The 16,981-nt window shown below is 40.4% G+C and overlaps 1 protein-coding gene across 2 annotated transcripts in view; it reads right to left on the minus strand.

Moving 5' to 3' along the window:
• stoml2 (stomatin (EPB72)-like 2) overlaps window positions 1-16,981 on the minus strand; it is a 46,550-nt gene that overhangs the window by 10,240 nt on the left and 19,329 nt on the right. For both annotated transcript variants that reach the window (XM_072252469.1, XM_072252470.1), the window contains 4 exons: window positions 6,482-6,634; window positions 4,079-4,178; window positions 2,981-3,039; window positions 1,911-2,012 (listed from right to left, as the gene is read on the minus strand). In XM_072252469.1, coding sequence (XP_072108570.1) covers window positions 1,911-2,012; window positions 2,981-3,039; window positions 4,079-4,178; window positions 6,482-6,634 — 414 coding nt within the window. The remainder of the gene's footprint in view (window positions 1-1,910; window positions 2,013-2,980; window positions 3,040-4,078; window positions 4,179-6,481; window positions 6,635-16,981) is intronic.

Consider the following 16,981-nt stretch of genomic DNA (forward strand, 5'->3'; position numbering starts at 1 on the left):
TTTCTTAGAACCAGATATACTAACAACATCTGCAAGTAAACAACCAGAAAAAAGGAGAACATAAACACAACAAATTCTGCAGATGCTGTAAATCACTGAACAACAGACACAATGTTCTGGAGGAACTCAGCCAAGTCAGGCATTTTGTTTTCCCTCTCACCACTTCTCTTCACCTCCCTCTGGTTCTCCTCCCCTTAATTCCATAGTCCATTCTTCTCTCCAGGTTTCCCCCGCCATCCAAAGGTACAGCGTTCCTATGAAACAGTTTGTAAGCCAGACTATCGTAAAGCGAAGAAGCAATTCCCATTTATTTATATGGGAAAAATTTGTGAGCGTTCGCAGACCTAAAAAAATAACCTACCAAATCCTGTCAAATAACACATAAAACCTAAAATAACAGTAACATATAGTAAAAGCAGGAATGATATGATAAATACACAGCCTATATAAAGTAGAAATACTTTTCCACAATCATTGCCGTACTGTTCTCCATAGCAAAAATCTCACGCAAGCGCTCTCGGCAGAAACACTCTCTCCAGTAACTTTTAAGCTATGAAGCTGCCAAATCATACCAAATAACGCATAAAAATACACAGCCTATATAAAGTAGAAATAATGTATATACAGTGTAGTATCACTTACTGGAATCGGGACAGCGCTGAGCACACTGATGATGGTGTATTAGGCTGAGTCGTCGGAGGTTGGGGTGGTGCAGTGGTCCCCAACCTCCAGGCCGCCGACCAATACCGATCGGCGAAAAATGCAGTGGTACAGCGGTGCCAGGACGCACCCAGCTCACCTTTAAGAAAAAAGCCAAAATAAACAAGCTAATTAATTAGGTGCCGCCCGGCGTGTAAATGTCAGCACAGATCAGAGGCGACGCAATCGGCAATCATCTCTGATCTGGGCCGACATTTACGTGCTGGGCGGCACCTAATTAATTAGCTTGTTTATTTTGGCTTTTTTCTTAAAGATGTGTTGGGTGCGTCCCGGCTACCGCTGCATTCTCTGCGGCAATGTATTGGTCTGCAGCCTGGGGGTTGGGTTGGTGGGCCACTGGGGTGTCATCTCATCGTCGTCTATCTCCATCAGGGCAGACAGGTCATCTTCTTCACGTTCAGTTCCTGGACGACTTCACTTTCAGTCCGTTTGCTACTGCATTCAGTTTCAATTGTTATCCTTTCCTCTTCCAATTGCATCAGCTCTTCATCTATCAGTTCTTGGTCATGGGATGCCAAAACCTCTTCAACATCATCTTCGTCAACTTCCACAAGCCAAACTCACTTTGTCCTTACTTCGTTCACCACGATCAAAACGTTTAATTATGTCTAGTTTTACTCTAAGTGTAACACCCTTACGAGCTCTTTTAGGCTTTTCCAATACCTTAGAACTCATCTTGCTAACGGCTGCTCACAGGCATGTGTTTAAGCAGTGTCGGCTAGAATGCAGTTCCGGGGTAGGAGCTTGGCTGCTCGGGGCACGTACTGCCTTTTATCGCGCGCTGCCTTTTTTCGTAACAGTGAAAACACCTTCTGTTAGCGAAAACAGGTAACTAATGTAGGTCTTTTGTAACAGCGAGGTTTCGTAAAGCAAACGTTCGAAAAGCGGGGGACAACTGTATCAGATTTCTTCTTCTTCAGCCCTTTACCTCTTCCACCTATTATCTCCCAGATTCTTAATCGTCACCTCTCCCCATCCACACACCTTTGCCTTCACCGGTCAGCCTGTACCCCTTTTCCCCCCACCTTCCTATTCTGCCTTCTGTCCCCTTTCTTTCCAGTCCTGATGAAGAGTTTCAGCCCAAAACTGTTCGACTGTTTATTCACCTCCAGAGATGCAGCCTGACTTGCTGAATTCCTCTGTTTTGTTTGTGTTGCATAAAAAAAGAGAAACTGAATTATGTTACTCACCCTGAAAACACTGTCCAGTGAAAGCTTCCCAAGTTCAGATCTCATGGTTGTTTGGGCCAACTGAGTAACTGCATACTCGGGATCTTCAACTCCGTAACTTGCCTGAAATAGATGTCGAACTAATTAGATATTCTTTTAACTTCTACAATCTACTATTATTGATTACCTTGACCTTCACAGACTCAGCTCTGGCCAATGGGCCTTGACTTCCGGACTTCCAATTCAACCCTCAGGCCTTGATCCTTGGCATCAATCCCAGGACACATCAATCACCGAACACTAGGCCTCACAGATAATAAATTTTACTTTGAACTTCGATTTGTGAACCCAGGAAGCAATCAGAGCTGTTCCTCCTGCCCGCATGGAACTTTGATTCTGCAACCTGCCGACAACCGGCTGACTTGGGGGAGGCCTTTTCCACCATCTGCCAGTCTTACTGTACATCCGACCATGGATGCCCCAAGTCCGCATTGCTTTGAACGCAGAATGGAGACTTAGACTCCAGCCTGTTCTCTAACACCTCTCATCCCCAGCTCCTGACCTCTAATTTTCCTCTCTGTCCCTAAAACCATCATTTCGAACCTAAAAAACAATGAAAAATGAAACAATTAAAATAACAACTAAACCTGAGCTGTGACTCAACAGAGGTCACAACTCAGCACCATCTTGGGACCATCTCAACAAATATATAAAGAAGATTATAGATTTTTAAAAATTACATTATTGACAAGGAGCTTGAAAGCCACAGACTGTTGTAAGCTGCAGATGGCCTATCAGTTGGACAGAAAAATGGTAAATGCACTTTAATCGAGAGAAGTGTGAGGTAATGTGTTTGGCAGATGGAACATGCAATAACTAATAGTTGGAGGATATTAAGTGCAGTGGAGAAACATGTGGACAGATGTGTATACATCGTTAACGATAGCAAGACAAGTCCTTAAAGGTGCACCTCATTAAAGGTCATAACTCTTCCTTCTCACATGAAACCTATGCTCTCTAGTTATACGAATTCACAAAGCCTGAAGTTGTGGCATATGCTTAAGAAGAATAACATGCACAATTTATATTACCTTGTATGCATCCATTATTCGTAAATATAGTACACCATCTATCTGTAAAGTCACGTTATCTGTAACAGTAAATGAAAGATTGTGATATTTACACATATTCATTAATGCATGATAAAATACACGTCCATAAAACCATCAGCCTTGTCATACAGAAACAAGTCCAGTCCTTTCAGAACAATTAATACAAGTGAGAATAAAGGACGAAAAATGATAGAATATGAGAAGTTAAAAGTTAAAATCTATTGGCTCGAAACATTTTGTTCCGGTTGCTTTTGTAAACATACAAATAGAATCCCAGGGATCTCAGTCAGTTTTTTTCCCAAATTCTACACAGAAGGATCCTTAGTGGGAGTCACATTGCATTGCAAATAGTACATGGGCATCAATAGTGAGGAGTGACAAACTTAGCATCTACAAACCAATTAATCTCTTTTTTCACTGCAGGGAAAAATTTGAGGTATCATTGCAAGGACTAAATTAATTCTCATTTGGAAAAAGATAGGATTAACCGACTTGGATTTGTTAAATACGAATTACCTCTGCATAACCCGGAGAGATAAACAATAATAATGGATTAGATATGGACTTTCAAAAGGTGTCATTTAATCAACCACCTGCATAAAAACAAAATAGTAAAGAGATGGTGGAAATAACTGATACGTAATTAACTAAGGTATTGGCAAAATAGAAATATGTATAAATAAAGTATATGTGGATGATCTTCTGATTAGAGAGAAGTACACAAGAAGTGGCATGACCTAGCCTGCTCTCCAAATCACTAAGACATACTGTCCTGCAAATCCTAAAATCCAAAAATCAATTGTATGCCTTGAATACACTGAGAAGCAAATATCCATGAGCCTCTGAGATACAGAATTCCAAAGATTCTCAACTCTTTCAGGGATGAAATTTCTCCTCATTGCCGTTCAAAACTGTCAAACCCTCGTTCTAGTTTCCCAGGTGGGATCTATTAGTCAGCGTCTGCCCTATTATCCTCAACAGTTCTGAATTAAAATTTATAAGAAAAGCGTTATGGCAAATCTATAAATAAGAAAACTCTAAATCAAATATTTAATATTAACTTGGAACAGCACTTACCTAATGAGACAGCAGATTGTTCTGGAATATCAATAACGATCTCTTTTAAGCTCTGTACGTATCTTATCCGATCTATGACTGGAATCAAGAAATTCAAACCCTTTGTAAAGGCAACAAAAATTAATTTGAGATCAATATATGCTTTCTGTCCCTTTTGTGAAATAAAGGGTCAAGGAACAACTTGGTTTCAGGGCACAGTATAAACTAATTAAATTTGTATCTGTATTTCTTGAAACTGATGACAAGAGAGACTTTAATATTTAACTGTGGCATCTAATTGCTTGAAAAAATTGCTATAACTTCTAGTTATAATTCCATTGTCTTTTGCACCTGCACCTCTAATTGAGGTGCTCTAATTTACATGGATGAATCAAGCATAATTTAACCCAAGGTTATTTCCTCTTTCTCCTCCTGTACCTCAATGACCTATTCTCTTCCTTATCTCTTTTCTGTATCTTGACATCATCACCTACAGATTTAGGGCCAGCACTGTATTGTTGCCCGAGGGCCTATCTGATAATTTGATCTATTAATTAAACAACAGTTTAATGCACATACTTTTGTTTGAATGCTAGGGGTCTAGATATGTAATAGTTTAGATATTGTACAGAAGCATCATATAACATCAGTAAAGATGGATACAATCTTCTCAAAATCCAAATAAATCACAGTATGTAGTTTAACAAAGACACTATTTCCACCAAACATTTTGGCATACAATTTTAACATGACTTCAAAAAGTGCTCAAAAGTTATTAAATAGACAACAAAATTTCTCCACTTGAAAACTAATTTTTCTCTAAAACAGAAGCAAAATACTTCCAATAATTTGCTTAGAATTTCAATATTTTGTGAATAAAATAATTTCAAGAAACTATTTTATTATTTTGTTTTTACTATATTGAAACAGAGTCTTTTAATAGTGAGCAATGCAAGTTTCTGAAGCTGTGCTTCTGTTGGAATCTTACAATTTATCAGGTCATAAAAATGCAGACTAAACCAATAGCAATCAGATTATCGTGCTGGAGCCTTTTTCATTATCAAGTTCAACAAATTAATCAACAAAGGTCTATCACCAAAACATGAACGTTATTATAAAGGGCTCTTTATGGTCAGCAAGCTCCGAAAGAAACATTCCAGTGGCCTCATCTGAAAATAAAACTTGGACAAATATTTAAAAGCTATTTACAAATACACAAGCTTTAGCCACAACCACTTTCAGGTTTCCCATTCTCTCTGTGTATTGAAGAATGGTAACTTCTAATACAACACACACAAAATGCTGGAGGAACTCAGCAGGCCAGGCAGTATCTATGGAAAAAAAGCACAGTTGACGGTTTCGGGCTGAGCCCCTTTGGCAGGACTGGAGAAAAAAAAGCTGAGGAGTAGATTTGAAAGGTGGGGGAGGGGAGAGAGAAACACCAGGCAATAGGTGAAACTTGGAGGGGGTGGGAGTGGGGAATGAAGCAAAGAGCTAAGAAGTTGATTGGTGAAAGAGACAGAAGGCCATGGAAGAAAGAAAAAAGGGGGGGGGAGGGCTGGGGGAGGGAGGATCATCAGAAGGAGGTGATGGGTGGGCAAGGAGAAAACATGAGAGAGGGAAATCAATCCATGGCCTCCTCCACTGCTGGGATAAGGCCACACTTATATTCCATTTGGGTAGCCTCCAACCTGAAGGCATGAACATCAATTTCTCAAACTTCCAGTAATGCCCCCCCCCACTTCACCATTTCCCTCCTTCATGTTATCTCCTTGTTCGCCCATTGCCTCCCTCTGGTGCTCCCCCCCTTTTTATCCTTCTTACATGGCCTTCTGCTCTTTCACCAATCAACTTCCTAGCTCTTTGCTTCATCCCTTCTCCTCCAAGTTTCACCTATCCCCCTACCTTTCACATTTACTCTTCAGCTTTTTTTTCCCTCCAGTCCTGCCGAAGGGTTTTGGCCCGAAATGTCAATTGTGCTTTCTTTTTCCCCACAGATGCTGACTGCCCTGCTGAGTTCCTCCAGCATTTTGTGTGTGTTGCTTGGATTTCCAGCATCTGCAGATTTTCTCTTGTTTATAACTTCTAATGCCTCTGCTCTTTGTAATAGTGACCAGTTTAATGGATTAATTTATGAATTAACCTCAAAACAACCAACCCTATAAAGCTGATATGTAGCTCTATGTGGATCTATATCCAGCGGGTGTCTTCTAGGATCAGGCAGCTGCAAATGATCACATTCTGCCAAAGTCTGTGGAGTCTAGTGGCCTAGAAAAATTGCTATGACTGAGGGGTTTTAATTATTACACACATTTAAAATATTACAATCACCAAACACTCTGCAATTAATTATCATAATTGTCTATACTCAATAATAGTCAACCACCCTGGTACCTGTTTCGGTCAATCAGTGAAGTGACTTACTGGATCAAGTATTCTGTGAAAACGACCCATCCGTTCTACTACCCACGCTTCTTGTTGTGGAACAAACAATACAACTGTGTTCATGGGTAGGCTTGATGCCCATCGGTGTGGTGCTGCCGCTAACCACGCCTGAGGTAGTTCTCTTCTAGAGTGCTAGAATAAAATTACAATTGAAAATGGGTTATTTGTTTCTGTTGAAGCGTTCTCCTTAATTTTATTCTAAACATACTGACATACCATGATGGTATTAGTAAATCTTGTTTTAATTACGTGACATCAACAAGGAAGGTTGACATAACACACTGCTGGCTATTCAGCCATCAGATCCTTCTCAGTCCGAGCAAAGAGGTTATTTTAGTTCCATACTTCAAAGCTCAAAGTAAATTTATTATCGAAGTACATACATGTCACTATATACAACCCCAATATTGTTTTTCTTGCAGGTATACTCAGTAAATCCAGAACCATAATAGAATCAATGAAAAACCAGACCCAACAAGGTGGACAAACCACCAATGAGCAAAAGACAACAAACTCTGCAAACACAAAAGAGAAAAATAAATAAATAAATAAATAAACAAGCAAGCAGTAAAATATCGAGAACATGAGATGAAGGATTCTTGAAAGTGAGTCCATAGGTTGTGGGAACCGTTCAGTGATGGGGCAAGTGAAGGTGAATGAAGTTATCCTCTTTGGTTCAAGAGCCTGATGGTTGAGGATAATAACCGTTCCTGAACCTGGTAGTGTGAATCCTGATGTTCCTGTATCTTCTTGATGGCAGCAGCGAGAAGAGAGCATGTTCCAGGTGGTTGGGGCCCCTGATGATGGATGTTGCTTTCCTGCAACAGCACTCCGTGTAGATGTGCTCCACGGAGAGAAGGGCTTTACCTGAGACGGACTGGGCCGTATCCACTACTTTTTGTTGTTGCTTTGCTGTTTCCATTCCAGGCTGTGATACAGCCAGAAAATATACTCTCCACCACATATCTATAGAAGTTTGTCAAAGTTTTAGATTTAGCATGACATCTTCACAAACATCGAAGGAAGCAGAGGCACTGCCGTGTTGGGGCCAAGACAGGTCCTTATTTCCCATCAGCTCTGCAAGTTATTTTTATTAAAGCCTATCATCTCGCATTGATTCCTTTTTCTACTTTACCTACTCTATGTCTAAATTATTATAGCATGCCTTTGGGACGTGGGAAGGAAATAGAACATCCAAAACAGAGAGCACCTGTAGCCAGGATCAATCATAAATCAAACTCATTACTGTGCTACCTTTAACTGATAATTATACACAAATACTTACTATTAAGGATCACCATAAAAGAATCCGGATCTGAGAATCCTGCTTATTTCTTCCATCCTTCTACTCACACTGCAGCATTACAATTGCACCAGTGGAACTCATTTCCATTATCGATTACATACAGCTTTTAGTAACCTGCATGATCATCTGTGCTCCTCACTGAACCAGTGATGGCCCTCTGACCTGACAACAGTCGTGAGGAATATACCAGACCACCAGGTCACTGACCGTAGTGAAACAATTATCCTGCTGCTGATGCTCACAGTATCTCAAGGCTGTCCACTTTGAGCAGGCAGATCAGTTTTGAATAAGTTTGCACAGATATGAAAGTGGAACTTCAGTCTCCACAGTCACCGAATGGCACTTGCTCTTGCCAATACCGTCCTGTACAGTTACATCTGCAACATTTAAATTGGCAAGGATGAGGTCAAGGAATGTTGGTTCTAGGAAGGTCTAACACAATCTGGCAGCTAAATTGTTCAGGATACACATGACTCGGTCAGTAAAGGAGCTCCAGTGCTGCCCTTGATAATTGATACTGAATGTACACTCGGTGCTTTTGCCACTCTCCAGCACTGATCAACACAGAGAAATAATGAAATACCAGCTGAGAAAGGGCAACCTGCATTGTCTGTGCTTGACCTGATGCTACAAATCTTCATGGAATCAACATTAAAGATTCTTAGGCCACTTCTTTCCAATTATATACAAATGTACAACAGCCTCTAAATGCTAATTCTACTGCCTTTGCAGTGTGTACATATAAAGCTCTTCAGTGAGTTAAACACCTTCTCACAAATCACCTGAGACGGAAGCTTCCTTAAGGTTTTTAATGAGATCTTACTTGTGAAACTGCAGCAAGCGCAGCAAAATATGTATTAAATACAATACAGAAACATCAGATTCTTAAATGTACTAATGCTGTTGATTATTCTCGCAATCTGTTAGTCAAGGTAATAGCCACATGCAATACTCCATAACTATACCATGTAAACAAGAGTAAACTCATGATGCAATTATCTTACTAAGAAACAAACATATTTTCTTCAAAATATATCTACTAAATGTTTACCAATATTAACGAAGCTTAAGACTCACAGTTATTGCTGTTTCAAGGACAAATAAAGAGGGGATGGAGATGGATGTCTTTCTACCACCTGCTTCAAAGTGAATCCAAATTAACTCGTGTAGGAAATGATATAAAAACAGTTTACGTATAGGAAGTGATGCTCATACAAAATGAACTGCACCTCTAGAGGCCAGAACACTAATGGAATACACAGGAAACTGGGTGACAATCAGGAAGGGGAAAGGAGTTAAGCAGCCAGTGCAGAGTACCCCTATGGCCATACCCCAACAACAGATTGGATACTATTGGGGGAGATGACCCAACAGAGAAAAGCCACAGCAGTCGGGTCTCTGGCCTCTGGAACTCAGAAGGAAAAGGTGGGGGAGAAGAGGAATGTTGTGGTGATAGGGGATTTGTTAGTTAGGGGAAAGGACAGTAAGTTCTGTGGGCGAGATTGAGATTCCTGGATGATATGTTGCCTCCTGGGTGCCAGGGTCCGGCACATCTCAGATTGAATCCTCAGCATTCTTAAGTGGGAGGGTGGCCAGAGGTCATTGTCCATGTAGGTACAAATGACATGGATAGGACAAGTGACAGGGTTCTACATAGGGAGTTCTGGGAGTTAGGTGCTAAGTTAAAGGGCAGGACCTCCAGGGTTCTGACTTCAGGATTGCTAACCATGTCATGCTTGTGAGGCCAGAAGTAAGAACATTATAAAGTTTAACACGTGGCTAAGAAGTTGGAGTAGGCAGGAGGGCATAAGATTATTTGGATCATTGGGCTCTCATCCAGGGAAGGTGGGGCCTGTACAGAAGGGTTGGTTTACTGCTGAAGTGGAGGGGGACTAATATTCCAGCAGGAAGGTTTGTAGATGCTGCATGCTAGGTTTAGACTAGAGATCCAGGGGGATGAGAACCAGAGTGCCAGAACAGTTAGTGCAGAGGTTGTGGAGGCAGATGTTGGTAAGACCTCAGACAGAGTCAGGAATCAAAAGGCCGAGCATGGTGCAATCAGCGTCCTGAGCTGCGTATATTTCAATGCAAGAAGTATCATAGGAAAGGCGGATGAGCTCAGGGCATGAATCAACACCTGGAGTTATGACGTCGTAGCCATTAGTGAGACTGGGTTGCAGGAGGAGCAGGACTGGCAGCTGAGGTTCTGTTGTTTTAGACATGACAGTGTGGGAGGGATCAGAGGAGGAAGGGTGGTGTTACCAGTCAGGGAAAATGTCACAGCAGTGCTCCGTCAGGACAGACTGGAGAACTCAACTAGTGAGGCATTAAGGGTGGAACTGAGAAATAAGAAGGGTATGATGATGTTAATGAGGCTATATTACAGACCACCCAACAGTCCTAGGGATTTAGAGGAACAAATTTGTAAAGAAATTGCAGACTACTGGAAGAAACATAAGGTTGTTATAGAAGGTGATTTTAACTTTCCACAGACTATCTGACAAACCTATACTGTAAAAGGACTAGATTAGATAGCATTTGTCAAATGTGTTCAGGAAAGTACGTAGAAGTCCCAATGAGAGACTGTGCGATACTGGACCTGCTATTAGGGAATGAGACAGGGTAGGTGACAGCAGTTTGTGTAGGGGAATGCTTTGTATCCAGTGACCACAATGCCATTAATTTCAAAGTAAATATAAATATGCAAAATGATAGGTTTGGTCCGCAGGTTGAGATTTTAAATTGGAGAAAGACCAGTTTTGATGGTGTCAGAAAGGATCTGCAAATGCGAATTGAGACAGGCTCTTTTCTGTCAAAGGTGTACCTGGTAAGTGGGAGGCCTTCAAAAATGAAATTTTGAGAGTACAAAGCTTGTATTTACCTGTCAAAATAAAAGGTAAAGATAACAAGTGTAAAGAACCTAGGTTTTCGAGAGATATTAAGGCACTGGTTAAGAGAAAAAAAAGAGGTGCATAGTGGGCATACAGGCAAGTAGGAACAAATGAAGTACTTATGGAGTATAAGAAATGCAAGAGAACACTTAAGAAATAATTCAGGAAGGCCAGGAGAAGACATTAAGTCGCTCTAGCAGATAAGGTGAAGGAGAATCCTAAGAAATTCTAAAGGTACGTTCAGAGCAAAAGGATTCATCATCATCATCATCAGGTGCCATGCCCAGTTTGAGCTTTGACTACCATGGCCCACACACTCCTGTTTTGGGTCAAGTGGATCAATTCATTGGTATTCATTTCCAGTTCTCTGGCTGCTATCTCCATCATCATTTGTCTTTGTCTTCCTCTTGCTTTCTTCCCTTCAATCTCTCCCATAATTACCATGCATTCTAACTCCTCTTTCCTAATCACACGTCCGATGAAGATACGTTGCCTTTTCATGATCTCATACATTATTTCTCTTTTTGTGTTTGCTCTGATAATGACATCCTCGTTAGATATTCGTTTCATCCATGATATTCCTTGCATCATCCTCAAAAACCACATCTCTGCTGCTACAATTCATTTCCTCTTGTTACTAGATATAGTCCAACATTCTGAGCCATATAACATAACTGGATAAACGTAACATTTCAGTACTCTGAGGTGGGTTGTCATGCCTAGTTTACTATTGGTCAATATACTCTTCATTCTCATAAAGGTGGCTTTTGCCACCCCTATTCTTCTTTGGATGTCCATGTCGCACCTGCCATCTGATGTCACCCAGCTTCCTAAGTAGCAAAAGTTCTGTACTTGTTTTATGTCTTCCCCATCTATTCTCAGCCTACAGATAGGATTCTCCTTCTTTTTGGATATCACCATACATTCTGTCTTTTTGCAATCGATAGATAGACCCATTTTTGCACTTTCTTCAACAATTATATCAATTAAGTTTTGTAGTTCTTCCTCCGTACTTGCAATTAACACAGTGTCATCTGCATATCTGAAATTATTGACGTTTTCACTGCCAACTTTGATTCCCAAGATGTCTCTTATTTTTTGTAATATTGTTTCACTGTACACATCAAATAAATCAGGGGAGAAAACACACCCTTGCCTAATGCCTCTCTTGATTTTCATAAACTGACTCACTTCTCCATCTATTCTTACAGCGGCAGTTTGTTCCCAGTACAGATTTCTGATTAGGCGGAGGTCTTTCGAATCTAGATCTAGTTTTCTGTAATATTTCAAATAACTTATTGTGCTTCACTTTATCAAATGCTTTTGTGTAGTCGATAAAACAAACAAATCTTTTTGCACTTGAATAGCTCATTCTGATAGTATCCTTAACATCAATTTGGCGTTTCTTGTACCTTTGTCTTTCACAAAACCAAATTGATCTTTGCCTATTTCCGCTTGTATCTTACAGGCGGTCAGCTAGCGCACTATAAAAGAAGTTTTGTCTAGTGAAGCGGCCATTGTCAGAGCTGAGAAGGAGAGGAATCACGGGCTTTTTCAGTTTTTTTTAAAACGGCCAACAAATTCGGAGCGGAGGAGCAAAAGGATTACAAGTGACAAAATTGGTCTTCTGGAACTCCAGAATGGTAATCCATGTGTGGAGCCAAAGCAGATGGGGGAGATCTTAAATTAATTATTTGCATCTGTATTAAATTAGTTTATGGACAGAATCTATAGAAGTGAGGCAAAGCAGCATCAACTGCATGAATCCTGTTTGCTACCCTGAGGCAAATCAGGGTGGCTAAGTCCCCAGGGCCTGACAAGGTATTTCCTCAGACCCCTTGGGAGGCAAATGCAGAAAGTGGCAGAGCTCTAGCAGAGATATTTAAATCATTCTTAGCGACAGGAGAGATACCAGAGAACTGGAGGACAGCCAGTGTTGTTCCGCTGTTTAACAAAGGCTCTTAACATAAACCAGGAAACTATAGGCCGTTAAGTCTACTTCAGTTATACGGAAGTTACTGCAAAGTATTCTAAGAGGTCAGACATATAAGCATTTGGATAGACATGGACTGATTAAGGATAATCAGCATGGCTTCATATGTGGTAGGTCATGTCCAACCAATCTTACAGAGTTTTTCAAGGAAGTTAGCAGGAAAATGTCTGCAGGAAGTGGATGTCTACATGGACCTTAGTAAGGCATTTGACAAGGTCCTCCATGGGAGGCTGGTAAAGAAGGTTCAGTCACTCAGAATTCAGAATGAGATAGTGAATTGGATTAGACATTGGTTTGTTGGAGAAGCCAGAGAGTGGCGGTAGAGGATTGTCTCTCTGACTGGGAGCCTGTGACAAGTGGTGTGCTGCAGGGATTGGTGCAGGGTCCTTTGTTGTTTGTCATCTGCATCAATGATCTGGATAACAATGTGATTAACTGAATCAGCAGATTTGCAGATGACACCAAGATTGGGGGTGTGGTGGACAGTGAGGAAGGTGATCATGGTTTGCAGACAGATCTGCACCAGCTGGAAAAGTGGGCTGCAAAATGGCAAGTGGAATTTAATGCAGACAAGTGCAAGGTTTTGCACTTTGGTAGGACCAACCAGGGTAGGTCTTACTTATACTTTATACGTTATTGTCGCCAAACAATTGATACTAGAACGTACAATCATCACAGCGATATTTGATTCTGCGCTTCCTGTTCCCTGGATTACAAATATTAAATATTAAAAAATAGTAAAAACTAGTAAATATAAATATTTAAATTATAAATCATGAATAGAAAATAGAAAAATGGAAAGTAAGGTAGTGCAAAAAAACTGAGAGGCAGGTCCGGATATTTGGAGGGTACGGCCCAGATCCGGGTCAGGATCCGTTCAGCAGTCTTATCACAGTTGGAAAGAAGCTGTTCCCAAATCTGGCCGTACGAGTTTTCAAGCTCCTGAGCCTTCTCCCGGAGGGAAGAGGGACGAAAAGTGTGTTGGCTGGGTGGGTCGTGTCCTTCATTATCCTGGCAGCACTGCTCTGACAGCGTGCGGTGTAAAGTGAGTCCAAGGACGTTAAGATCTTACACAGTGAATGGTGCAACACTGAGGAGTATGGTAGAACAAAGGGATCTGGGAATACAGATCTATAATTCATTGAAAGTGGCATTACAGGTAGACAGGGTCGTAAAGAAAGCTTCATAAATCAAGTATTGAGTAGAGCAGATGGGATTTTATGTTGAAGTTTTTTTAAGATGTTGAAGAGGCCTAATTTGGAGTTTCGTTTTGGTCACCTACCTACAGAGAAGATGTAAACAAGGTTGAAAGAGTACAGAGAAAATGTACAAGGATGTTGCCGGATCTGGAGGACCTGAGTTATAAGTAAAGACTGAATAAGTTAGGACTATATTCTTTACAACGTATAAGATTAGGAGGAGATTTGATAGAGGTATACAAAATTATGAGGGGTATAGATAGGATTTTCCACTGAGGTTGGGTGGAACTAAACAAAGATCATGGGTTAAGGGTGAAAGGTGAGAAGTTTAAGGGGAACATGAGTGGAAACTTCTTCACTCAGGAGGGCCATCAGAGCATGGAATAAGCTGCTAGCAGAAGTGGTGCATGCGAGCTTGATTTCAATGTTAATGAGAGGTTTGGATAGGTACATGAATGGGAGGGGTACGGAGGGCTGTGGTCCTGGTGCAGGTTGATGGGAGTATACAGTCCAAATGGTCTTAAGCATGGACTAGATGGGCCAAAGGGCCTGTTTCTGTGCTGTACTTCTCTATGACTATGACTCTAACGCAATGATGTGATCATGATGGAGAAAGCTAAGGCATTGGCTGAAAGGAAATGTAGTGAAACGGAAAGCATTTTTGTTATTTTATGCTTTGAGTATGAATTGTTCAATTTTTAATATTAATCAGCAATTTCCTTTTCACTTCTCCATCCCAATTATGCTGTAGCATTCCTATTTTTGGCTTAATAGAGTGCATCAAGCATAGCCAATGTGACCTCACCTCCTGGTCAGCATGCTGATTCTGTTCAGTTTACAACCAAAATATTCCACTTCAGTTTGTTTTCCTTTTCTCGTGTTTGTCTAATAACCGGTTTTTGATCTGATGATAACTTTTCTCTGTATGCTATCACAGTCAATCCTTCTGTTCTCTCCACATCCTCCTCTCTTGCAATTAAAAGTAATTTTTCAATTTTCTAGTTCTGATAAAGGGTCCTTCACATGAAAGGCTGGCATCATTTCTCACCCTATAGATGCTGCTTGTCCTAAGTTTTTCATATTTGTTTTGGATTTCTAGCATCTGCAGTTTTTGTACTCCAAGCAGTACAAAAACTGAGTAAGAGTAAACAGAGTAACATCCTATGAGTCTTACTAATATAATCCATAAACTGGCTCTGCTCAAGGCCATAGATTCTATCAGTTCCATTACATTCCTCCCTACCATTGAGGACATTGTCAAAAGGTGGCATCCACTAATAATGAGTCTCACCAACTGAGACAAAGTCAAAGTACATTTATTAACCAAAGTAAATATACAGAATACAACTCTGAGATTCGTCCCCCCACAGGCAGCCAAGAAACAAAGAAACATCATGGAACCGTTAACAAAAACATCAAAAGCCTAACCCGTGAAAAAAGAACAAATTGTGCAAATGGCAAAAAGCAAGCGGATAACACACCTAACATCAAACAAGGAGTACAGTAGTATTCAGTTAAGAAAGCAGAGGAAAGCAAGTCTGGGAGGTGTGTTGTGCTGGGATTGGTTGAGGGACCGGAAATTTTTTAAAAGATGAATTGAAATTAAATCTCACAAATTACTTAATTCCAAGTATCCGTTCTAGGAATCTCCCTACCCTTTTCTTCGGAGTTTTATGTAAACACTGGAGCCAATAGCCTGACTAGGGCCAAAACAGTACTTTATAAAGACCCGGTACAACTGCCTCACTCATATTTTATATCTCTGTGTATGAAGTTAAGAATCTCATTTGATTTTGTCAAATACAGTTTTCCAGGAAAATCCAAATTATATGTTGGATTTGTTTGAGTGTCATGTCATATTTCTGAAATGTGCCACCAAGTATGACAGTTCAGGGCAAATTTATGGGATTTGAATAATGATGCAGTGGTTAGCTCTTCTGAAGAGGTGAAGAATTCTTCTGAAGAATGTTACTCTGTATGGAAAAGTTAACCTTTCCCCATGACCCTGAGGATTTTAGTAAAAATATTTATGTTCTCAGGAATTAACATTGGTTTTGTATAATGCTGTACATTAGTTATGTAAAAGATATGTAGTACTGGGTGAAATAGTATAAAACATCACTATTTTAGAGATTATTTGTCCCTTTGCATAGCATCACACGTGATGCTTCCTTGTTGGATACCTTGGTCCAAGTGCTTTTGCATCTGAGCAACGACCCAGCGAATGGCCCTTTTCTCTTTACTACCATTAGGAAGGAGGTACAACAGCTTGAAGACCCACACTCACTGTTTTAGGAACAGCTTCTTCCCCTCTGCCATTAGAATTCTGAATGTTCCATGAACACTACCTCACTATTCCTCTATTTATTGTAACTTATAGTAATTTGCCTACACAATACTGCTGCCACAAATTTCGCAACTAATGCCAGAGACAATAAAACTGATTCTAAAACTCAAGGATGTTGCCAGGACTTGAGCGCCTAAGTTATAGGGAGAGGATGGACAGACTGAGACTTTATCCCTTGGAGCACCAGAGACCAACAGGTGATTTTACAGAAGGGTATAAAATCCTGAGGGGCACATAAAGGGTGAATACACTCAGCCATGGGGAATCATGAACTAGAGGGCATAGGCATAAGGTGAGAAGGAAAAGATTAAATATGAGAAACATTCTTTCTTATACAAAGGCTGGTATATCTGTGGAATGAGCTGCCAAAGGATACAATTGAGGTGGATACAACAATAACCTCCAACACATACACAGATTGGAAAGGTTTAGAAGATCGTGGGCTAAACACTGGCAAATGAGACCAGCTTGGATGGGGCATCTCGGTGAGCATGGACCAGCTGGTCCGAAGTACCTGTTTTTGTGTGGTATAACTCTATGAACTGTTAAACAAAAAAAATCATACTGAAGGAAGCAATTTGGTCCAATATACAGTAGTTGAGTTGATCAACTGAAAGGGTTTAAACACACAGATACTTTGCTTTCTCTTTTCTTTAAATTTTCTTAAAATATTTATTTGTTCCATTTTAAACAGTCAAACTTTGTGCCTTTTTATAGTTACAATGTTCCACATTTCTAAATGT

This window comes from Mobula birostris, chromosome 3, assembly GCF_030028105.1.
Source record: "Mobula birostris isolate sMobBir1 chromosome 3, sMobBir1.hap1, whole genome shotgun sequence".
Lineage (NCBI taxonomy): Eukaryota > Metazoa > Chordata > Chondrichthyes > Myliobatiformes > Myliobatidae > Mobula > Mobula birostris.